Here is a 25,768-nt window from a genome sequence, read left to right on the forward strand (position 1 = left end):
CATGGCCATATGCAAATCAGTCTGACCCTGTGCCTCATGGGTACAGTCCAGCCCGAACTGCCAAGCCATGTCTTCCCTGGACCGGAATCAAGCTTCCCAGGACCGGTTTCTGGCATTACAGCCGTCTTCAGCCGGGCTTGCTTGACTCCAGTGGCAAAGTGAGCAAGGGACTCACGTCTGAGCATACCCTGCCAACTTAGGGCGAACAAAGAAAAACCAAAGGTGATGATGGACGGAGCGTTGACAATACAAACACTCACCCCCAGTCAACTGATCTGGGTTTAATCCATCACCGTTCTTTAGCTCACTCCGCCACCCCAGTTCAGACATGGCCATATGCAAATCAGTCTGACCCTGTGCCTCATGGGAACAGTCCAGCCCGAACTGCCAAGCCATGTCTTCCCTGGACCGGAATCAAGCTTCCCAGGACCGGTTTCTGGCATTACAGCCGTCTTCAGCCGGGCTTGCTTGATTCCAGTGGCAAAGTGAGCAAGGGACTCACGTCTGAGCATACCCTGCCAACTTAGGGCGAACAAAGAAAAACCAAAGGTGATGATGGACGGAGCGTTGACAATAAAAACACTCACCCCCAGTCAACTGATCTGGGTTTCATCCATCACCGTTCTTTAGCCACCCCAGTTCAGACATGGCCATATGCAAATCAGTCTGACCCTGTGCCTCATGGGAACAGTCCAGCCCGAACTGCCAAGCCATGTCTTTCCTGGACCGGAATCAAGCTTTTTCTTTGATGGTACTCACCTTTTCGGCGCCAAGTTAAATTTGTCTGTTGAACGATTTAAAGATAGGAAGGCCACTACTAGGTTGTTGGGGCTCACCATAGCTTTGCGACAGCCGCAATCGCCTGTTGGCCCTTTCTTGGCTGTGGTAGGAGATATCAGCCACGTCCCTTTCCCCCTATCTCCTACGGCTGGCAGGCATCACAGTCCTTTCATGGCTGTGGCTCCCACACGCCTGTGGGAACCAAAGACAGAGATCAACTCAATCTGTCCCCCTAAACCCTGCGCTCCCCTGCAACTGCAATGCCCTAAAATCTTTGATTTTTCCTCCTACCACCCTGGGTACTCACTTGGTAGCAAGATTAGGCACCACCTTCCCAAGTAGCATGAAATAACCTCCGATAAGTGAGTGCTTCAGTTAGTCCAATGGGCTATGCCCTACCATCCCAACAAGCCCGCCACCCTTACCACCGATCTGCTGACGGAGGACCACCACTCGCTACTGTGACATGAAGTATCAGTTCTTCTAGACAAAGATGCTATCAAGAGGGTGCAGGCATCAGAAGTAGACCATGGTTGCTATTCCTTTACTTTCTGGTGCCGATAAAGGATGGAACCCTCGCCCCTATGATAAATCTATGACCTCTCAACTACTTTCTGATAAAGGAATAATTCAAGAGCCTAACTTTGATTCAGGTTTTGTTTGCTCTTGACCCTGGATGGTAGCACTGGACTTGCAGGATGCCTAGTTCCATATCCCCATCATGCTTGCCCACAGAGGTTAACTGCTGTTCATGGTAGGTCATGATCATTACCAGTTTGCTGTGCTCCCTTTTGGCCTCACCACTGCCCCACGGTATTTACAAAAGTGATGGCAGTATCTGCAGATCATCTGCGGTGGTCAGGGGTCTCAGTGTTCCCCTACTGGCTGCTGAATGTAGCCTTACCCAAGGCAGTCATCTCCCACATTTAGACTACAACAGACCTGCAATCACTGGGGTTTATTATCAACGTGCCAAAATCACACCTGACTCCCTCTAAGTTGCTCCCTTTCATCAGAGCTATTTTGTACACAGTGCAGTTTCAAGCGTATCCTCTAAAACAGGGAGTTCCGAATATTTGGGCTATGATTCAGATGTATCAGCCTTTATCGTGGATTGCGGTGAGATTGACTTTGAGGCTGCTGTGTCTCATGGCCTCCTACATCCTGCTGGTAAAACATGCCCTTTGGCATATGGGGGCTCTGCAGTGGGTCTCCGTATATGGCTGGAACATCAGGACCTATTTCAGGTGGTTCAACATCTGGCGTGCTCGCTGAACGACAGAGCGGACAAACTCCACCATCGTTGCATCATGGATCACAAATGTTGTTTTCATTTGGAGGTAGTGCAAGGTCTCGTGAGGGATTTAGGAGAACCACAGTTAGATATATTAGCTACCGCAATGAATGCGCAATGTCAGAACTTCTATGCTTGGAGTTTCCAAGGTGGCTGTCTGTCTTAGACACATTTAGTCTTGAGTGGAACCTAGGACTCCTGTACGCCTTTCCGCAGATACCACTCCTGTCCAGAGTTCTCAAGAAGATCAAAAATGACCGGGCCCAAGTTATCTTAGTTATCCTGGATTGAGTAAGGATCGTCTGGTATCCCAAACTCCTGAGTGTGAGCATCTGTCTCCTGATCAGGCTGCCATACTGGGAGGATCTCCTGTTGCAGGAACAGGGCAGAGTCCTGCATTGGAATCTGCTCACTCTCGACCTACATGCGTAGAGAATTGTGCGGTGGCAGTTGGGGGTGTTTGATCTCCCTCGTAAGTATGTGATGTCATCTTGGCAGCCAGGGGCTCCTCCACAAAAACAATTTACGCCTGCCAGTGGGAAAGATTTGTGGCTTGATGGGCTACCAAATCCTTTGATCCTCTGCCTGCACCCTTATCTGAAGTCCTTTTGTGTGCCTTATCCCTTGCACAGCAAGGCCTTGCTTTTGGGCACAGTGAAAGGGTACCTTTTTACTATTTTGGCTCTCTGCGTTTAAAGAAGAAACCCTCCCTGTTCAAGTCACATGGTGTGACTCGTTTCCTAAAAGGTTTAACGTTTCCTCCTACATCTTACATTATGCCCCAATGGGATCTTAATTCAGTCCTCACCTTTCTCATGTATTTACCATTTGAGCCAATGCACAGCTGCCCTCTGAGAGTGCTCACCATCAAAACAGTCTTATTCTGGCAGTAACATCTTCCCGGATTGTTAGTGTGTTGCAGGCCCTTTCAGTTCATCCCCCGTACACTACCTTTTCTCAGAGAAATTGATCCTTAAGACGCGTGCCTCCTTTTTAGGTCTCGCGTGGCATACTGCGCACATGCGCAGTCGAGCTCGCGACATTTTATGTTTTTAGGAGAACTTCACTAGCGAGGGTTAAGCCCCGCCCCTCTTCTCCATTGTCTGGCCTCCTAAACGGTGGCCAGCCATTGGAGAAGAGGTCCTAGTGACGTTCTCCTTTCTCTTTTAGCCCCGTCCTTTTCAGATTGGGTTCCTTGACTTACTGCTGAAGTAAAAGGTTTCTTATCTTCTTTATGGGTCCAGATGGCCCCATAAAGAAGATAAGGAACCGTTTACCCCAGCAGGAAGTTGGGGAGCCCAGTCTGAAAAGGACGGGGCCTAGAGACAAAAGGCTGTGGTGGGTTCTAACACATCCGCCAAAATTCACTTATTCTTAGAAAAGAGCCGTTTTGCTTTTGGGGGGGGGGGGAGGACTGTGAGTCAATGGGCTGTCGCGCAAACCGCAGAGGCAGTAAATGAAACAGACAGTTACCTTACTTTCTTTAACTTTCATTCCGAGAATTGAGCAAATGTTCCGTTTCTCGCTCACACCCACGTGTCAACTCTTAGCAAGCGAAACTATGCATAAAAAGAATACTACGTTCTGTTATAAAAAAAAAAAATTTAAGGCGAGGCCGAGCCCTAAGACAGTTTAGGAGGGAGGCAGTTGAACACGTTATGTTTAACAGCGCGGCAGCAGCATGGAAACGTGCAGGGGCACACAACAGGACGACTGTGGATGTTTTGTCTGAGCCCGAAACTCGCACACAGCAGCCCTGTGTGCAGCTTTTTTCACCGGCTGAAACCAAAAGCCTCTTGCCACGGTTCAGTCCACTTTTTTATTACTCGGCCTTGCGCACCTTAAAAGTTCACGAAACTTGTCACCTACCCCATATATGTCAGAGGCAGGCACCAGTCTGGGGGCACAGGGACACGCAGCGCACACACCAGCCCCGGAGAGATGCCGCAGACAACTGCTGGCAACAGAGCCTCGCTGCCTGGGCAGCTTCCTGTGTTTCCTTTCTTCCTTCCCAGACAACCGTTTGATCATTAAACTGCGGCGAGGAGGGGCAGCTCCAGACTCCCGGGCTGCTTTTTTTTTGTTTCCCTCTTGTTTGACAGCAGCCCTCTACTTCGCCTCCTTTCCCTGGCGCGGTCAAGCCGGATGAGTGCGCCCACCCCTGGGAGGAGGGGAGAGCGCAGACAAGAAAGCAGAGGATGTTTCAGGCAGAAATGCAAAGGAGAAAAAAAAAACTCTTCGGAGATTACCATGCCATTAAAAAGCCAGGTCACAAAGGAGGCGCCGGCGCCCCCCTCCACGTCGCTTATTATTATTTTGATTCATTCTTTGTCACGGGAAGTGGTCGGGTAGTTTATGAATTGTTTGCGAAATCGCGGTGACAGAGAAAGCTCGCTGTCACTTTTTCCCCCCATGCTTCCCTTAAACTCGCAGAGTGACTGGCCACAATTTACAGAAGTTAAGGGTGCTAGTTTTCATACTGTTTTTGATGCTCCGATTGGTGGGATCCTATTTACCCAATCGATCACCACAATTTAACATTTTATTTTTGGGTTACAAGCACCATTTATTTTTATGCTACAGACCGCACATTCACGTGCGTTACTTCGTGTTTTGTTATTATGGATCGCCACATGTCGCTAGAGGGCAGACCCCGAAGCCATTTTAGTAAAAGCCCAACCTAAATAAGACAGTTTACTACCATTGCTCAAGCACATGCTTAGAAAAAAGCCTTTCATGGTCCTCGAAAATAAAAATCGATTAGCTGCCACACTCTCGAATGCACCTCAGAAATCTTAAACACGTTTAACATATACATGTTTAAACACTGTATTTTGGCATCAAGAAAATATGTTGACAGTGCATGTGTTTAGCGGCATTTATTCAAATGAAATAGGACATACCAGAGCATTAGGATTTCTGAGACAATCCCGCTTTTCCCCAAAAATATTACTGTTCCTTATTTTTTACTGTATTCCTTCTGAAATACCGACCACTCCAAGATTAGGTAATATTTATCTGCACCTCTTGGGTGTGTAACCACCATTCCCAAGTGACTGCGCGTCACTAGTGCTTTTTTTTTTTTAGCCCACATGATTTTCCGTTCTGGGACTTTATAGTTGCAATATTTACTATTGGATATATATGCTGAAAAATCACAGCGTGAAACGTACTTTTTTGTCCTTTGTCAAGTGTCCAGTGCCTGGCGGTAAAGGGTTAAGAAATCTGCGGACAGAACCTTTACAATTGTTTGAGATGGGGGCACTGTCAAAATCTCAAACTGCTGTTGACAGAAACCTAAGCAACTCTTCCTATTTCCCCAACAAAAATCTGACATCGCCGTCTGTTGCGCGCCCCTCCACATAGCTGCAGCTGCGCGCTGCACTCGCTGCTCGGTAACGTGGCTCAGCTGCTGCTGGTTTCCCCTTCACACTTTCTGTAGCCCGGGGGTAGCTCGGGTGGCTCATATTCGGTGCACTTAAACCACTCTGAGTCACTGGCTGGCTGAGCACACAACAAGCCAACCGTCTGAAGGCAGACAGGGAGGGCTCTCACCCCGCTCCCGCCGCTTAAAGAATGTCATGTTACTCTCGCATAGGCACAGCGCCGTGCACGACCACATGGCGGGAAGCACACTCTTGAAAAACCGCACCATTGCCTAAAATAAATCAAAATATCGGAGTAACCATAATACAGCCCAAAAGCGCGATAATACGAAGTGTCATTTCTGGACGAAGTGGAGCAGGGCGCGCTTACGCGTTATAATATGTTGGGTGGGATTTCCACGCACGTCCTACTTTGAAGCTGGGTGAACGTGGGTCTGTGTGTGTGGCTCTGTGTGTGTGTGTGTGGCTCTGTGTGTGTGTGGCTCTGTATGTGTGGGGCTCTGTGTGTGCGTGGGGGGCCTCTGTGTGTGGCTCTGTGTGTGTGGCTCTGTGTGTGTATGGGGCTCTGTGTGTGTGGGGGGTGGCTCTGTGTGTGTGTGGGTCTGTGTGTTTGTGTGTGGCATTTGCGAGAGATTAAGCTATTGGCATTGTAAATGACAATGCCATTTATTTATCTGTTTTCAAAACCAACACATAAATAAAAATGTTGTCATTTACAATGCCAATAGCTCTAACTTTTGCAAAGGCGAGACCGTTGCATTGTAAATGCTTGTTACCTAAATTGTCACACCTTTTCACGTTGGGCAGATAATCACATTGCCTACTTTTTTCGCCCCTTCTCCTCCTACCAGTAAAGAGGAGAGACTCCACTATCTGGACCCAAAAAGAGCGCTATTATTTAAAATCTATTGTACCATGGAGTTCTGGATGGACGATCAACTCTTTGCTGAATTTGCGGGTGTAAAGGAGGGCAAGGCAGTTCACAAACGCACCATCTCTTGAGGTATCATCCTCTGTATTTAAATCTGCTATGCAATGTCCAAGAAGCAACCCCCTGAGGGCATGCAGGCTTATTCAACAAGAGCTAATAGGCTGCACCCACTGCATTAGCAGCCACGTGAACATCATTGTACACGTTTTGTCAAACATAACTACTTAGACAGTCAGATCTTGCAAAATGGGAATTTTCCATTCAGATGTGGTAGGTTGAAGGGAGAACTAGCCACTTTGATTTCAGCAACCCTCCCTGGTAAACTGTTCCAAAATGTTTTGATTCCACAAATCAATTTCTGCTCTATGAGTGTAGGGGTGGCTGGGATCTTATGATCATAAATTATTATAACAACTTATTTGATTAGTCAACTGCTAATGTCATCCCAGCAATGGAAAGAGATCTGATAGTATTCATGCCAAAATCAGGAAGGGATGTATATATTATTCGGCCAGGAGATGTTAATGCTCATACTTGTATATTACCTACGAAGGAGGTTTGCAGCATGACAAACTCAGAAGAGGAGGACTTGACCCATTTTATTCATTATGCATATAGAGAGGCATTAAATAACTTTTTGTTAAAATTTTAATTTTACTCTTGAAATTGATGGGTGTTCATTCTCCACTAGTGTGATTCAGACTTCTTTTGGTAACAGTCACAGTATAACAATTGATTATATTCTTGTGAGCAAGAATACAAGCCCCTTTATATGCTATTTTTTATTCTCCCAACATACATGTGACCACAATCCTCTAACAATTGATATCAAACTATTTAGACCACAAACTAATGAAACAATGGTAATTCAGGGTCGTGAGGTTCGGAAACGAAATGGTCTTGCATTGAAATGTATAGAGTGAAATATTAATTTCCGGTTTGAGGAAAGAAACCAAGGAACTTGTGGACATTTGCTTAGATGAGACAGCTTACGATGATTCTATAAATCATGAATTTGGGCTCTTTTCACATAAAATTCAAGCCGTTCTTATCAGGTGCCCACTTATGACGCTATTCAATGGCCCATTACACCTTCAAAAGTCCCAAAGTAAGTCCCCAAGAGATGGCGAATAGGTGTTAAAAGTACGTGGGCCATCGACAGGCACTGGATCCCTAACAATGAAATAGCACTAGGTGAAGGCCGTGCGTAGTCAGGCGAAACCATTAAAGTGACATTCGGATGCTATAGGCACTAGGTGAGGGGCATGCGTAGCCAAGCGAAACCATTATGGTGACTTCCGTATGCGATAAATAAGGTCTGAAATAATTCTCACTAGCGGGTTAATGACATGAGCTAATCGAGGTTAAATGCGCGAATTGCCACACAATTGATGCCAAACAATTGAACACAGTGGCCGGTGGCGCAAGTGCTAGAACAATGTGCGCGGTATTAGCCAAGTGTGATAAGGATTGCCAGCGTGGAGAAATCATGGTTAGCTGATGTTAAGGCAAGAGCCAAAAGGCATGGGCAGTAAGGAGCACAATGTGTAGGAGACACCGCGTTGCTTGATCACACATACAAACACACAGTAGTCGCAAACTCACCCCTAGTTACATAGCATAAGGCTGACAGGGATGACCAGAGCACGTCGTTGCTCCAGTTGCTGAAAAGAACAAACAGTGGATTCAAACACCGGTAACAGTGGCAGTAGCTCACCGGTCATGCAGGAAGTTCGAGCGCAGCGTATACTCACCGGTATAGGCTGTCAACTAACAATCGTCCTACCCTTGCTCCGGGCCCCTGGAGGACAGCTTCCGGTTATCAGCTATTTATGGCAGCATCTAGAGTTCGTGGAAGGGCTGCGGCCATCTTGGAAGGTTTTTTTTTTAGGGGGTTGTTTTAGAAACTTTATTGAGAGGACAAACACAGGTGTGCACACCTCAGGGATACAATATTGGGTGAAATTGAGCACTAGTCAAGTGTGAATTAAATATGTTAGGGTCAGAGTGTGGTGGGTAACACCATGCGTAGGTGTGTTGTTGCTAGCTAGTAGATATGTAATATCCATGGATGGCGTATACATACTAGTGTGGGTCGCTGATTGAGGGGTGAGGAGAACCTCATTTGTAAGGGTAGGTGGTTTGTGGTGCAACTTGGGTTACAAACCATACGGTGGAATGTCAAAGATTGTAAGAGGCGAAGCACTGGGGGCTTGCGCACAATAATTTCTCTGTCGGACCTTAGGGTGCCCTGTCTTTAGTTGTGATAGTACAGCGTGCAGAGTATTAGGGCACTATCAGGTTTGGTGAGAGGAGGAGAGTGGATGGTAGGAATGGGCTTCCTTAGTGATGGTGGGAAAAGCTTCAAAAACCGATCATTGTACATCGTTGGGGGTATGATTTTATTCTCCATAGTGAGCACACATTTTTGTGTTCGTTTTTTTACAACGGAAATTACTCCTATGTTCAGTGGTCCTCGTCTTCACAGCGCAAGTGGTCATCCCTATGTATTGGCGGTGAAAGGGGCACATAATGAGGTAGATACAGTTACGTGTGTTGGAATTCGTGTGCTTGTTTTGGATCTATGTCCAGTTGTTAGTTAGTGGGATTCTTTTAGTGGCTTGAGTAAAGGGACAGACTACACATTGGCCACAAGGATAGTGTCCAGTCACAGGAGTGTGTTGGGTACAATGGATGTCGATTTTTTTGGTCTAGTGTTGATCAATAGATCCTTAATGTTGGCTGTTCTTTTAAAAGCAAACAGCGGTTTGTTTAGTCTGAGGTCTCCCGTCTCCAGAATTCTCCAATGTTTATGACCCTTTTTATCATGTTAGACTCAGGGGTGTAGGTCATGACGCATGTAATGAGATCATTATCTGGTTTGGTCTGTGTTTCAAGGAGGCCTAACCTGTTGGCATTACGTGCTCGTTTTTGTGCATTGGTTATAATGCGGGGAGGGTATTGTCTCCTGGCCAGGTGGGTGCTTAGCTCTGATGCTTGTTTTTTGTAGTCCTCAATGTTGCTACAGTCCCTACGGATGCGAAGGAACTGGCCTTAGGGTAGATTCTCCCTAAGGGCCTTGGGGTGGAAACTTTGGTACAAGAGAGGGCAGTGGCTATAGGCGGGTTTCTTGTATGTGATGGTTTCCAGTCTGTCCAGTTTCTTGATGATCATGAGATTCTAGTGTGGTTTATGGGCCTCTTTTTGTGTGCATGTTAAGTTAGCATGGCTTGTTAGGAGTTTAAACGCCTTTTTACCTTTTGCTGCTTTTTGCACACGATACTGCTTAGCTGTTTTTGCAGACTTAGCTTTCACGAAGGTCTAGACATGGGAAAAGTTTTGTTTATCGACATCTCTAGGCATACATCGTACCCTCAGTCTGTACAGCGAGTGCTGAGCCGCCGAGGTTATCATAACGTGCGAGACTGTTTATCGGTGTGTCCGTGTAACACATTCTAGACACAACATTTTGGCAGCTGCAAGCCGAGTAGGATTCTGTCGCCTTTATCATAGCACACTTGCCAGAATTGAACACACATGGAAGAGTTCTGCGATCATTTTTTCCAACCTTTGGTCCGCAGAACACCTACCTTCCTTCAAGACACTAGGGATGTCTTAAGACTCATCGAAACCACCAACTCAGATGGCTCTCTACCATATGTACTGCTTACACTGGACGTGGAGGCCCTCTATACCAACATTCCACAACTTTACACACTTGAGGTAGTGGAGGAAATACCCCACAACATTCCCTGGTCTTCACCCACTCCGATCAACTTTGTCATGGAATCTGCCCACATCGTACTCACTGAGAACTTTTTTCAATTTGAAGAACAATTGTTCCATCAGATGCAGGGTACGTCTATGGGCAGTACCTTCGCCCGAGTCTGGCATGCCATTACATGTCAGACTTTGAGAAAAGGTATGTGCTCATGGATTCCAACCCTTTCTCGGATAACATCCTCCTATGGAAACGTTATATCGATGATATTTTAATATTGTGGAAGGGCCACAAAGACATGATTCCCAGTTTCCTTTTATGGAGTAATAACCTCAATCCCTACCTTAAATTTACAGCCAAATGCTCTGAACAAGAACTCCCTTTTCTTGATCTCATGATCATCAAGAAAGCAGACAGACTGGAAACCATCACATACAAGAAACCCACCGATAACCACTGCCCTTTCTTGTATCAAAGTTTCCACCCCAAGGCCCTTAGGGAGAATCTACCCTATGGGCAGTTCCTACGCATCTGTAGGAACTGTAGCAACATTGAGGATTACAAAAAACAAGCATCAGAGCTAAGCACCCACCTGGCCAGGAGACAATACCCTCCCCGCATTATAACCAATGCACAAAAATGAGCACGTTATGCCAACAGGTTAGGCCTCCATGAAACACAGACCGAACCCATGAGTCAGACATGTTAAAAAGGGTCATAAACAAACATTGGAGAATTCTGGAAACAGGAGACCTCAGACTAAGCAAACCGCAGTTTGCTTTTGAAAGACCAGCCAACATCAAGGATCTATTGATCAACACTAGACCAAACAAATCAACATCCACGGCACCCAACACACTGGAATTTACCTCCTGTGACTGAACACTGTCCTTCTGGCCAATGTGTAGCCTGTCCCTTTACTCAAGCCACTAAAACAATCCCTAATGCCCTAATACTCGGCACGCTGTACTATCACCACTAAAGACACGGCACCCTAAGGTCCGATAGAGAAATTATTGTGCGCAAGCCCCCAGTGCTTTGCCTCTTACAATCCTTGATATTTCACCGTATGGTTCGTAACCCAAGTTGCACTACAAACCACCTACCCTTACAAATGAGGTTCTCCTCACCCCTCAATCAGCGACCCGCCCTAGCATGTATTCTCCATCCATGGATATTACATATCTACTAGCTAGCAACAACACACCTACGCATGGTGTTACCCACCACATTCTGAGCTTAACATATTTAATTCACACTTGACTAGTGCTCAATTTCACCCAATATCGTATCCCTGAGTTGTGCACACCTGCGCGTGTCCTCTCAATAAAGTTTCTAAAACAACTCCCTTCCAAGATGGCCGCTGCGCTTCCAGGCACTCTAGATGCTGCTATAAATAGCTGATATCCGGAAGCTGTCCTCCAGGGGCCCGGAGCAAGGGTAGGACGATTGTTAGTTGACAGCCTACATCTGTGAGTATACGCTGCGCTCGAACTTCCTGCATGACCGGTAAGCTACTGCCACTGTTACCGGTGTTTGAATCCACTGCTTGTTCTTTTCAGCAACCGGAGCAATGGCGTGCTCTGGTCATCCCCGTCAGCCTTAGACTATGTAACCAGGGGTGAGTTCGCGAGTACTGTGTGTTTGTATGTGTGATCAAGCAACGCGGTGTCTACTACGCATTTTGTGCTCCTTACTGCCCATGCCTTTCGGCTCTTGTCTTAACATCAGCTAACCACGATTTCTCCATGCTGGCAATTCTTATCACACTTGGCTAATACAGCGCACATTGTTCTAGCACTTTCGCCACCGGCCACTGTGTTCAGTTGTTTGGCATCAATTTTGTGGCAATTCTCGCATTTAACCTTGATTAGCTCATTTCATTAACCCACTATTGCAAATTATTTCGGACCTTTTTATCACATCCGAAAGTCGCCATAATGGTTTTACTTGGCTACGCACAGCCCTCACCCAGTGCTTATAGCATCTGAATGTCACTTTAGTTGTTTCGCCTGACTACGCACGGCCTTCACCTAGTGCTATTTCATGGTTAGGGATCCATTGCCTGTCAATGGCCCACGTACTTTTAACCGCCAATTTAGCGCACTGCAACCTGGAGACACAAGATCTCCTTCATTTCGTTCAAGTATGAATGCTCATATAGTACCACAACGTGCTAGAGAGTGGGTTCCCCTAATATTGTTTTTTCCTGTGATGAGGTTATTCTCGCTATTAGGGAGAGCCCAAGTGGTAAGGCCCCCGGGCCTGATGCCATCCCAGTGGATGTCTTCAAAGTCGAAATAGATTTCTGGGCCCCGCTATTAACATTTGTCATGAATTATGCTAATGTATATGGTCAAATTCCAACCTGGTCAGAGGCAATTGTGGTTCCTATATATAAAAAAGGAGACAGGCATTTACCCTCATGTTACCGTCCTATCTCTTTGCTTGACGCCTTAATGAAGGTTGCGGGACTTATTATTTTAAAACGCATACATAATTGGACAGAGGAGGCAGATGTTCTATCAAGACTCCAATATGGCTTTCGAACTGGTAGGGGCCCAGTCGAACAGAGCTTGAATCTATATTTCTTAATTTCGAAATATGTAGAGGCTAAAAACGGCAATTTATTTGTCACATTTATAGATTTGAGTTCAGCGTTCGACTGTGTCGACCACAACCAGCTATGGGCTGTTCTTGAACATATGGGACTAAATTCATCTATTCTTAATTTTATTATTGCTTTGTACAGAGATGCGGGGGCTAGGGTGCGGTTCGGTCAGAAAGGGGAATGCTCCCCAAGATTCACCATTGCTAGAGGGGTGAGGCAGGGGTGCATCTTAGCCCCCCTGCTTTTTTCACTATACATAAATGCTGTTGGTGATTACATGCGGGGCTTTGAATGTGACTATCCTAAGGTGGAGGGACATGCGGTCCCAATCTTGTTGTACGCAGATGATGCGGCCATACTGTCTCAAACAAGGTTGGGGCTGCAAAGGGCTGTCACTAAATTCACTCTCTTCATGCAAGAAAAGGGTTTGAAAGTAAATATTGGTAAGACCTTTTCCTTGGCCTGCAACAAGGGAATTAAGAAAATCCCATGCCCGATATTCATTGAAGGCAAAAAAATAGACACTGTGGAACAATTTCCATATTTGGGTATCTCCTTTCATAGAAAGGTGACCTGGCAGTCTGCTGTAAAAGCCAGGAAGCTTGCTTTTATTAGGGCGATTGGTGCACTCCGTGACTTTGCTAGCAAAATAGGGGGGAGACCAGTCAAGCAGCTTATTACCATCTATAAAGCAAAGTGTGTGTCAACTGCAATTTACGGGGCTGGTCTCTGGGGGATCGACAACATAATACCCATCCAGAAGGATGAAAATCAGTTCCTAAGGTACCTCTTAGGGATGCCGAAGTCCACTTCCACTTATTTGATTCACATTGAGTTGGGGCTACCTTTCTTTTCTGACACAATAAAATCTGAGCCCATCCTTTTATGGCATAAGATTTGGACTACTAAAGAGACGGCTTTTAATCGAGAAGTAATTGCGGATTGTCAAAAATTGGAGGGGGCTAAACATATAAAATGGTTGTCTTTTGTTAAAATGTTCTGTTTTGAAATTGGTCGCCCAGAGTTTTTTACCGACCCATTAAGTATGGAGCAAATTTCCAGGAGAGCTTTGAGAAAACTTTTAATGGATCACCTTGAAGCCAAAAGATGGATTATTCAAAAGGACTATAAAACTGTTTTGGCTTTTCAAAGAATTACAATGATCCAGGGACTACAATTATATCTCGCTACTGTTACCTCTTGCTTTTCAAGAATGCTCCTCTCTAGATTCAGACTGGGCTCCTTTTATCGGTTAATTATTTTTCCTTCCTGTAACGACTGGTCCCGAAATCTGCCCCCTTGCCCATGTGATGACATTGCTCCACAATCCAATATCCATTCTATTCTTTTCTGTAAATATTATCTAGTACCTAGAAAACTTTTGTTGAAACCTCTACTGAAGACTTGGGGTCTGAGGTCTTGCAAAGACGCATTTGAACGGTTACAGCAACTGGAAAATAGGGATGTGATATTTATTATGGAAAAGTTTTTGAAATTGCTGCAAAAATTTAGGAACTCAATGGGATGTGACACATGAATTTGTATATTTAGTGACTGTTTTTTAGAACTTTTTTAACCCTGCTCTTTACGGAAAATGTTAATTCATATGTGTGTTGTGAAGTTATGTCTGGATTTTATTTATATAATTGATTAATGTAATGTATGCTTTTATGATATCCTTGTGATAATCGAATAAAGCTTATTTGATTTGATTGATTTGATTGAATGCTCATATAACATTGCGCTTGTTTTACCTTATTGGTCACTTGCACAAGCGACTCTTGAATCATAGCTAACTAACGTGTAATTATGTATTTGTCAGGTTGGTTGCCAGTACATTTTACCGTTTTTACATAGTCATATGCCACACTGTTGGCCTATGCTTTGACTCTCATCATTTTCATTATTTTCCTTGGTTGCTTTCTTCTCCCTCCACTCCCACAGGTCTACAGTACTCCCCAGTACAAGTCTACTAGGGCATTCCTATTGTATCTGGTAATTCATGTCACAAAATCTCTAAACCAGACCGTTGTGCGCTTTGTACACTTAGCTTTCTCGGTCCTGATCAAGTGCCATTTGACCCGCTAGGGGCAGACTGGGCACGAAACATGTTGACCATCCATACTTTAATAGCCCTTTAGGAACATTATTTCTACAGAGGGGCACACATACAGTGTTTAACCAGGCTAGAGCTACCTAATACCAATTTGATCTTAGTGGGACTGCTCCAGACCTATTTTATTTATTTCACCTCCCCATGCACTACCCAGCCCTCACACCCGCACACACCGAACAGCTTCTTCAAAACATCCCCGACAAAGAGCCCCGATTCCGGGAGCCCGTCAGCCATTGCAGCGCCGGCTTGACGAGGGGCAAACGCCTGATGATGAAGCATGACACCTCTCGGGGTGTGTAAGGGCATCACGAAGGAAGACCTGTCTTTTCCCCACGTCCAGACAGGAACTGCACACCCCCTTTAGACTTGTGCTTCCTCAGGAGCCTGTGTGCAGGACCTCTAAACTCGGCTCCCTGTCCCTCCTTTGTTAAATATATTTATTGATATGATGTCGGTAATAGTAAGTATGATACTGATTTATTATTTGTATTTTTTGTATTTTATTCTGCCTTTATGGTTCATATATCAACCGAATAAAGTTGATTTACGGACTGAATGCGGGAAGTTAAGGCGGATTATTCAAAAACCCCAGAGCGGCTGTTAAGAAACTGAAGAGAAAACAGAACAGACGTTTATGTCAAATGAGCCGCCTATAGATGGAAATCTTAGCGTGGGCTGGTGCCACGTTCACAAGGTTGCTGTTGGCAGCTGTCCAGTTATAATAACTGCCTAAGAGTATGAATAATGAAGCTTGCTCAGTCATAAAAACCCCTTTTTAGTTCTAGGTAAAATGTCAATTCAAGGACAGTGCCATTTCTTTGTAGACTATATTCTTGTCACTGCATGCAGCAGTCTAGTCCCACTACATCTGTTTGTACATCAGTCAGTGAGACCAGATAAATCATAGAGCTAGGCGGTACAGAGCACAATAAGCAGGGGCTCTTGCTGAAGAGTTGCTACCCTAATGCAGCAAAGACACAAAAATAGAAAGATTGTTTCTTTTTTTGAAAGCTTGCGGAAGTCCTTGAAATGTTTAAAGGGCCGTGCTGGAGCCATATTACCATGGCAATAAGTTCATGAATAAGGAGCTTCACGTCAGCCTGATTCTGTATAATGAGATTAGAAATAGACCAGTCTTGGGATGGGGCCAAGTACAGCCCAGAATTATCTTTTTACCCTTTTTATTTAAAACCGATTTGTGTGTTTTTGGCTGAGTGAAGAACTGAAAGCAGGGAATTACTCAGGTGGAAAGTGGCACTACGGATAAAGGTGTTGTTTCTATTATTTACTGATTATTAAGCGAAATCCAGGAGAACCACTATCTTTCAGTATCATTTAATGATGAAAAATAAATCAAAACACAAGTAAAAACTAAATAAAATGTTATAACATGTTTTCTAACAAACTTGCTCTTTTTGAATTGACTGAATGGTGTGTAACACAAATCCATAGCAGGTTAGAGCAGATCCACTGTTGGGAACATCAGTACCCTTAGTAGGTAACTGATGCCTGCTGGCCTTATCCACACGTTTTAAACTATGACCTAAACCCATTCTCATCAGATTCTACTAATTCCTGGTTGAACACTTGAAAGTGCCTTGTTCAAGCTAAAAAAATATATTTGTCTCCAATCAACAATTTTCAATTTCATGTCAAATCGTCCCTTTTTTGGATCCTGTAATATCCTGTCTGTAAACTTCAAATCCTTGTCTAAGACCTCAATATATTTACCTTTTTCAATTGACATGAAACTCTCTGTGCATTTCCATGTTCTTTAGTGATTCATATAACATTTGTCAGCGTAATTTTGAAATGCTGCTACGATTCTCTAATTCCATTGTAGTTGGATCCCAACAACATTAATGTTTGGTTGTGAATGCCTCCAATTTTAGCGAGCCTGGCAGAATTAGGTTGGGTTTGCAGATTATAAGGTGTCAACAGATGTTTGGTTTTGTGGCAGCAAAGAATCCCTGTTCACTCTGAGGGATCGGGCATACTGTTTTCTTGTTTGTTTGGAGGGTATGTCACATGGTTGCAGCAGGGGCCTGCTACAGTCTGTAAGTGATCTGACGCATCCCCTGGCAGCTAAAATGGTTTATCCGTCACTGGCTGCCCCTTTACTCAGTTTCTACTTGTTTTCTTCCCTTTGCCTCACCACCCATGCACACAAACATCACTTCCCGAAGTTCATGGTAGAGTTCCTCTTGTTTTTCCAACACATATGTAAGTGAGCGTTATTTGTGTGTTTTCCTATCATGCAAAAAAGGACTTACCCAACGTTCTCTGGGATTTGTGCATGGAGTTCTTGATGCTGGAGACTCTGAACGATCTGCAGATTCACCAAGAGTGTAACTGTTTACGAGCAACCAGAATTCTGATTTTTGGGAACACAAGGAGATTTTATATTTAAGAGAAACAATTAAAAAAATAAGCTGTGCTGTCACAAGCCCTAAAATCAGAAAGAGAGAGGGAGAGAAACCAAGTAAACTTTCAAGTTAATTTAAACGTGCCTATCATATACATGATAGGAAAGTAATGGGAACAGGGTCTTGAAGGAAAGATTAAACTTTCACCTGCAAACTTCATGAAAAGTAATCAATCAGAATCCCCCTCATTCGGATATAGTTTGGACATTTGTTCATTTCTCTGGATAGCTGTGAGGAGTAATGGAGAGAAAGAGAGTCAAAGTGTTGGTTTATATAAGTAGTTTTGTGGCAAACAGAATAAGCTTTCCACTTCCTAAAAATGTATGGGAAAGGGCTCTGCAAATAGTGTGTTTATTTTTGTGTTTGTTTGAAGTTTAAATCGGGGAAGGTAAATGGTCTGGGTGGAAGGAGGGTTAAATAATGGATTTAACCTAGGTCTCTTAACTGGGGGTGAGAGTTTGAAAAGTTTCAGCACTCCGTTCCTGATCTTGCTGCGTTTGCTATGTTCGCTCAAGTTGCCAAGATTATACCCAGATGTGTGTCCCTTGCTCCCTATGCCACTGGACTCAAGCTAGCCTGACTGATAAGGGGTGATACCCTGAAACCAGTCACAGGATGCTTGTTTCTGGCCAGGGAGGACATGGCCTGACAGTTTGGACTGGACTGTTACCATGGGGAGCAGTGTCAAGACTGAATTTCATATAACTGGGTTCAAACTGAGGTAGCATGGTAAGGAAAACAAATGATGGATTTAACCCAGATCTCTTGACTGGGGGTGAGTGTTTGAACAGTTTCAGCACTCCGTCCATCATCTTGTGTTTTTTTCTATCTTCTCTCTAAGGGGCCAAGGGTATGCCCAGACGTGGGTCCCTTGCTCGCTGTGCCACTGGATTTAAACTAGCCTGGCTGATGAGGGGTTATTCGCCAAAAAAGGGCCCAGGATGCTTGTGTCCGGTCCAGGAAGGACCTATTCTAACCGTGTGGGCTGGACTGTTCACATGGGGAGCAGGGTCAAGACTGAATTGCATATGGCTGGGTCCAAACTGGGGTGGCATGGTGAGCAAAAGAACAATTAATTTAACCCAGATCTCTTAACTGGGGGTGAGTGTTTGAAATGTTTCAGCACGCTGTCCATCATCTTGTTGTGTTTGCGAGGTTTCATGATAAGCCATAATGCAAAATCGGAGGGGTGGATGTATGAGATTTTGGAGGTTAATAATAAAGGGTAGTGGTTAGCGATACTGTTCATCGAGCCCAGTGACCTTGGGGAGTAGAAAGGAGAATTGAAGCAAGTAGGCCAAAGTGGAGTGTTTCATTGTGCAGTACAGTTTATAAACGTTCAGAGTCTGTGGAATCTGAAATATGATTACCACTGAATACACACACATCAAATTGTATAAACAGACTATTGAGGTGCAGGGTACAAAAAACAATTCAGTTAACGGTGGTTATAGTGCAATTGGATCACAAATTGGATATTTTATAGTATACTATAGACTACAAAGATTGTGGCAGTTTAAAGCAACGTAATGAACAGGAGTAAAAGTGAGTATGTATTTTTGGGTTACTGTTTCCCATATATAAACTTTTTATTTAATAATTGCTTTTTTAACATGAGAACCAGGATATCCTGTATTGATCTAGGAGGGACTCAGACTGTAAATTGTGCTCCTTTCATTTCTATTGTACTGACATTTCTTGGAGGCGGTTGTGTTCTAGGATGTTACAGGATAATAAATACTGTCCACTCTAGTCTTTTTTCTGGTGCGAATGCAGCATTGTTACACCGCATCTCTTTGCCTTTGGATCCCATTCATAATTCCCATATGAGCGACAGTTTGTTATCGTGTGTGAGCTGATGGGGATAATGGGACATTGAAATTCTGTTAGACTCCTTACAATGTGCTTTGTCTGTGTAATATCCAAATATCAATAAAGAATAATTTTAAAAAAATGAAAACCAGGATAATGTGAAATTTGTTTTTATGTGAAAGCAGAATGTATGAATGATGCAGTATTTTTTTTCAGGTATGCCTCTCTTGGTCTGGAACGGCTTGGACTAAGAACTGACATTCCTTTGGATGGAGACTCAATAAAATCCATGTTAAATCAGCGCCAAAATGTAGTGGCCTACTTCAGCCTGGCTCTGCTGTTGGCTCCCTTGATAGAGACACTGATATTATTAGACAGGATGATATTTCTCCATGAGCAAGGTGAGTACACTGAAAGCCTGTATGTTTGTAAGTTTTGGATGACAAATATTATTGCTTTATATTCATGTATGTGTATCTTGTTATTTATTCACAAAAGGAAAGGGTGAGTAGGATTCGAACAAGTGAGCAGGATTCGGACAATGCTTTATCTGAGTAATTCAGGTACTCATAAAATTGTTCTAACCCTCCCCATATTTTATTGGAAACTTCCTTAATATTATATAGACACATATGATATTTATCGGTGCCAATCTTGAGGCGTTGTTGTGCCACATATTTACTGTTGTTGTTTTTTCAGAAATCCAACGTGGCATAATGATAACCATGGTTATATATATTGAATTGTTTTACATATATGTGGATTGGGTTGAACGATTATCTTGATAGTAGTGAGCTAAATTTGAATTTGAACGCTACCTTTGAACTACTATTCTACTTCCAAATTAATGTTTCCAATAACTGACCCAATCTATTTTCTCTAAATGTACTTTTAACAAACCAACTTGCATATAGAGGACGTATGTGAAAATTCATGACAGCATTTTCATATCTAATTATAGTTGATTGAAACAAATATATTTTACATTGAATCCACGATTTAATCTAAACTATTCAGTCACCAGGGAATAGCTACGTCATAAGTTGCCCTCTGTATTTCCTAGACCTTAGAGAGCTGTCATACCTAAATTCTACTATCATTGATGTCTCTCTGAACATAAATCCCAAATTCTTTCAGTAACGGGGTTTATCCATCTGATGTGCATGTGAACACCTAGTTAATATCCATTAAATTTACTCAGTGTGCAAGGGGTATAATAACAAATTCAACACTATACCAGAATGCTGTGTTGATACGTCTGTTGCAGTCATTTTATTATGTTTATAGATTCAACTGTGAAATACAGTCCTGTAACTATGCTTCCTCAAAAGCTTATATTACTACTCAACAAACTCCTTTTATGGCTACAAATCCTGACTCCAACTCCCAGAATCGCCCACACCACTCCAACCTTCCACCATGATTTCCCTTCCTAGCCGTTTTCCCGGTTGCTGAACCAAAGGAATGAGCTCTACCACAGGGCCGGAAATTCTACAAGGTATAACACTTTAGAGCACAACAAAGAATTGGTGCCAAATTACTGGAAAAGTAGCCAGAAAATGCACTTTTTTGTGTGTATGTGCCACAGCAGTATTAAGGCCTGGGCAAAGTGGCCAGTTATCCGAGGCCCCCACCTTCCAGGTGCTCCTCTGCAACTGATAATGGTGTGCAATCACTTGCTAAAGACATCTTGGGAACATTCAGAAAGCTTCCCTGGAAATGCATTCCACCCATTGCTTACCATTGGCTTTGTGGTTTGTAACTTATATTTTCTGGCTTTGTTTGAGGATGTCCAGGATGAGTTCATCCCTCCCAAGGAGTAAAGCCTTTTCACACCAACTCCCCTTGTATTCTTCCACGAATGCTTCTTTCTGTAAACAGGCCTGTAAATCTTGTTCTTGTCACATTTGCTGTTCCTTCAAAGACAGAGGTCAAAAGATAGCCTCTGACTTCTGAGGGAGCTTGGTGTTTACTTTTCTTTCTCTGACTTAAAACTGAGAGGATTTATGAGACCATCATACTGGGGGTAGACAAATAATATTTCTAGAACACAACATTTAGATGAACTGTGCAAGTATTTCAGAATTTGGCATGCACAAATGAAGCACATTTTGTGTTTCTGAAGTGTGTTGGAAACAAATACTTTAATATGTGAAAAACAACTCAGTACACTAGGTGATGCCAGTTCTACACATTATTGTTTGTTTGCTATATAGTTTTATTAGGAAAACTGTATGTCTGTGCAAATGTAATGGTCATTTCAATTGAGAATAAGTTGTGTGGAATGGCAGTGTGCTACCATATCTTACATACTCCCCTCTACTCTGCACCACTCCACACCACTGCTCTCTGCGCCACTGCACTCTATGTCACTATACTGTGCAACACTCTACGCCAATGAACTCTAAACCACTGCACTCTACTCTGCACCACTGTACTCTACGCCACTCTACCCGACAACACTCTGTTCTAAAACACTGCATTCTATGCCAATGCTCTCTTTGCCACTGCACTCTACGCCACTCTACTCTGCATCACTCCACTTCATGCCACTGCACTCTGCGGCAGGCCATGCCACTACATTATATTACTCTATATTCTCCTCTGCACCACTCTACACCACTGCACTCTGTGCCACTCTACTCTACTCTGCACCACTCCACTCAATGCCACTCTACTCTGCACCACTCCACTCTGCTATGCAGCACTCTGATGTACATCATTGCATTCTACAACACTGCCTCTGCAACACCCTATGCCAAAGCACTCTACACAACTCCACTCTACTCAACTGTATGCCAGTGTATGCGACTTCACTCTGTGCCATTCCAATACATGACACTCTGTGCCACTCCACTCTACAATACTCTATTCCACTCCTCGCCATTAAACTGTATGATTCTCCCAGCCACCCTTCTCTACGACACTTCCTTTTAGCCATGCTAAAAAGAAGCCACGATGGTGTACACCATGGCTAAAACACATTAGCAAAGGCATTAGCTCTTGCATAGGCCAGACCTATTGCTTGTTTAATTTGATAGCTCAGCATGCCCGAACTGTCTGTCCTTAACCCTCGCACTCACCCCCTAAGGAATTGGTGGCAATTAAAAAGTCCTTTTTCTCTCCTTGTTTCACTTCACCTGTTCCTCTTCACTGCTCTCTTTAATTCTCTCTCTCCATCCATCTCTATGAACCTACACTCTCCACCTCCAACTAAACTCTGTCTTCTTCATCACTTTCTCAGTACACTTCTACCTATCCATACCTCTTCTCACAATCTCACCTCTCACTAACACCTTGCGTCCCTACTGTGACCTCTGTACCACCCTCCCTCATCTCTCTGCATTAACACAGTCTTTACTTCACTTTCGTCTCTCACCACCTCTGTGCTCTGTTTCCACCTTATCTCCTCCTCTCTCTCTCTCACATCTTCTTCACTTTTCTCTCTCTTATCCTTCTCTTTATCTGGCTCCTCTATGTCTCTCTCTCCATCTCCCTATATACCTCTGTGAACTTTATCTCTCGCTTTTTATCTTTCTATATCTCTACTCTATGCCTCTCAGCCCTCCAGCTATCCACCTAACCATTCTGTACCTTACCTTTCCTACCTCATTTCTTTTCCACTTATATTTTTCTACACAACCTACACAACCTTTCTCTCTCTCCCTACCTAATCTCTCAATTTTCCTCACCATTCTTTTGCCACCTCACTTCTCCACCTCCAGTCTCACTCTCTTTCTACTTCTTTTCCTCTACCGCACCTCTTAGTACCTTACTCCTTTCTTGCTACCTACATTTACCTATCCCTACCAACTATTTTCTATCATTATCTTTTCTCCACCTACACTTCTTACTCTATTTCGATGCAACCTTTGTACCTCACCTTTATCTCTATCTTTTCATATACATCTGTATACATAATTTCTCTGTCTATACCTCACGGCTCCCTAAGTCCCTCTCTCTCTCTTTGTACATCTTTGTCAACCTTACCTGTCTTTTGCTACCTTTCCACTGTCTCTCTACTTCATCATATTTCTTGCCTTTCTCTTTACACTTCATCTCTCTTTCTACCCCTCAACCCTCTCTTTCTACATTTTCTCTCTTCGTCACTATTCTCTTTACCTGGCATGCCTTTCTATGCCTCTTATCATCTTGACCTTTGGCCCTTTTTCACCCCACCTCTCTTTCTACCTTGTATTTCTATACAGGTCTCTTACTACCTCTCTACCCATCTACCTCTATATCCCACCCCTCTCCTTTATTTCCTACTCCCCACCTCTGTACCTCACCATAAAACCTTGCCTAATCTTCTTTTTCTATCTCTGTATCTTTCTTGGTACTCACCTCCCTCTGTTTTACTTACGTCTGACCCTTCATCATTGATATCTCTATCTCCCTTCTCCCTCTACTTCCCCTTACTCATTACAACACTTTCTGCTCCTCCCTTTCCTTTTTCTGTTTCCCTCTGTCTACCATTTCTCTTAACTTTGGGAGTCAGTCAGTCAGTCAGAATACTTTATTTCGATAAATCAATACCATAAAAAGACAATGGTACAAAACAACACTTACATTAGATACATTATTTACACATAATAAAATAAAAACTATTAAGCCAATTAAAAAGGTGTTCTCAGCACTTTCATAGATAAAAAATCACAATAAATAAGATAAAAACATCACCCAATTCGGGTGCCCTAGCAGTCAGTTTTACAGTGAAAACATCCTTATAGGATACGTCCCTGAACATTTATGTACCGTTAATCATTCTCTTATTCTTAGATCTGACGGCACTCACTAAGAAGCTAGCAACATGAAAAGTGATCCGGGGGGTCTTTAGTAATTGCAAGTAGAGGAGAGCGGGCTTTACCTGCAAGAACCCCGCCTCCCTAAGTATTGGGACCAAAAATGTCATTCTAGGTTCCGTGAAGTGCCCACAGAACATCACAAAATGCAATGTGTTCTGAATGGAAAAATTGTCACATGAACACGGCATTGCATTTTCTGGGGTGCTCGATTTAGGAAAATGACCGAGATTCAGATGGATCAGGTTAAAACGGAAGCGAGTTAAAAGAAACCTGTGGTATGGACGGTTCACCATATTAAGATACATTTCAGGACCTGGTAAACTGGCGACCATGAGATTAACCCTTACGGTAGGTTTTCTGAGCTCTATTTCCTCTCTTTCCAGAGACATCAGCTGTGCCATGGCACCCTTAACTTGTGTAATGTCCCTGGATGTTATAATCGCTGGGGAGGAGAAAAGCTCTGGTCTTCCTAATTTAAAAAAGCTATTTTTAATATAAGTCAACCACTGAATCTTACTGTAATTTTCCAGTAGGAGACAGTCTTTCATGATAATATGGTTCAGGGAGATTTCCTGGTTCAACCAGGTCTTCATCCAGCATATTACGGGAGCCATTCTTATCATGTCAGAGATTAATCCTACCCCCAATTCAGAATGAATGGCATATGAGGGAAGGACTGTGGGACTGATAGGACTGACCTCAAAAATTTATTTTCTGTCACCTGTAGGGAGTCCAGGGCACTATAGCCCCATATTGAGCTACCATAGGTCGCTGCTGCAATACATTTCGCTTTATATATCTTCATCAGTGCAGCTATAGGTTTTGCCCCCAGTTTTTTTGAGATTCCCTGGGAGTCAAAAGTCATTGTGCAGCCAAAAAATGTGAACACATAAAAGAGAAAAGGGAGATGGCAGCAGCTTAGAATAAAGGAGAAAATGATCAGATTTCACCCGATAAGATGGTGACATTTTTGGAGCAGTGCTGGGATTTTCACTGTTGGAGCGAGAATGCCAGTTGTGAAGGGAGATTTATTTGTGATTAAGAATATCTAGCAACCAAAGCTACAATTAAAAGCTCTGTATTTCTTATTTGAATAATATGTATACAAAATATTTCTTGCCTAGGGAACCACACATCCTTAAGATGGCGGTGGTATACACAAGGTACTAGATTCAGTTATTTCTTTTCAAAGAGGCAATCTTCTAGAGTGGAATTACATGTAAAAGGAGATTACCGTTCAGGAAAACGGATCAGGGCACAGGACTCAGCTCCTCTTGCCTTTAGAAGGATAAAGCTAGAGAAAGTTACCAAATGGGTGTCTATATGTTTGGAAGTTTGAAAGGTGTATAAGATAATTCACCTAGTCAGTAGGTTCTACGGGTGCCATAGCCAATCAGAAGAACTTTTGTCTCTGACCTTCAGGGGTGCTATGGTCTTTTTAAGGAGTGCTATGGCCTGTTTAAGGAGTGCTATGGTCAATCAATCAGCCATTTGTAAAGCACGCTACTCACCAGTGAGGGTCTCAAGGCGGTGGGGCAGCTTGAGGTCAAACAGCCAGGTCTTGAGGAGTCTACTGAAGGTTAGCAGGTCGTGGGTCTGTCGCAGGTGGATGGGGAGAGTGTTCCATGTCTTGGCGGCGCAGTGGGAGAAGGATCTGCCGCCGGTGTTTGCTCGGTGGATTCGTGGAACGGTGGCGAGGGCGAGCTCGGCTGAGCGAAGCTGGCGGTTTGGGGTGTAGAAGGTGAGTCGCTTTTTGAGGTATGCTGGTCCGGCGTCGTGGAGTGCTTTGTGAGCGCGGGTGAGGAGGTTGAAGGTGATCCTCTTGTTGACGGGAAGCCTGTGCAGGTCCTTCAGGTGAGCGGAGATGTGGCTGTGGCGGGGGATGT

General features: G+C 43.7%; 1 protein-coding gene across 4 annotated transcripts in view; it reads left to right on the forward strand.

Annotated features, from left to right (window-relative positions):
- Nucleotides 1-25,768, forward strand: part of METTL25B (methyltransferase like 25B) — a 471,174-nt gene that overhangs the window by 382,515 nt on the left and 62,891 nt on the right. For all 4 annotated transcript variants that reach the window (XM_078669825.1, XM_078669822.1, XM_078669824.1 and 1 more), the window contains one exon: nt 19,294-19,478. In XM_078669825.1, coding sequence (XP_078525951.1) covers nt 19,294-19,478 — 185 coding nt within the window. The remainder of the gene's footprint in view (nt 1-19,293; nt 19,479-25,768) is intronic.

This window comes from Lissotriton helveticus, chromosome 12 (genome assembly GCF_964261635.1).
Source record: "Lissotriton helveticus chromosome 12, aLisHel1.1, whole genome shotgun sequence".
Taxonomy (NCBI): domain Eukaryota; kingdom Metazoa; phylum Chordata; class Amphibia; order Caudata; family Salamandridae; genus Lissotriton; species Lissotriton helveticus.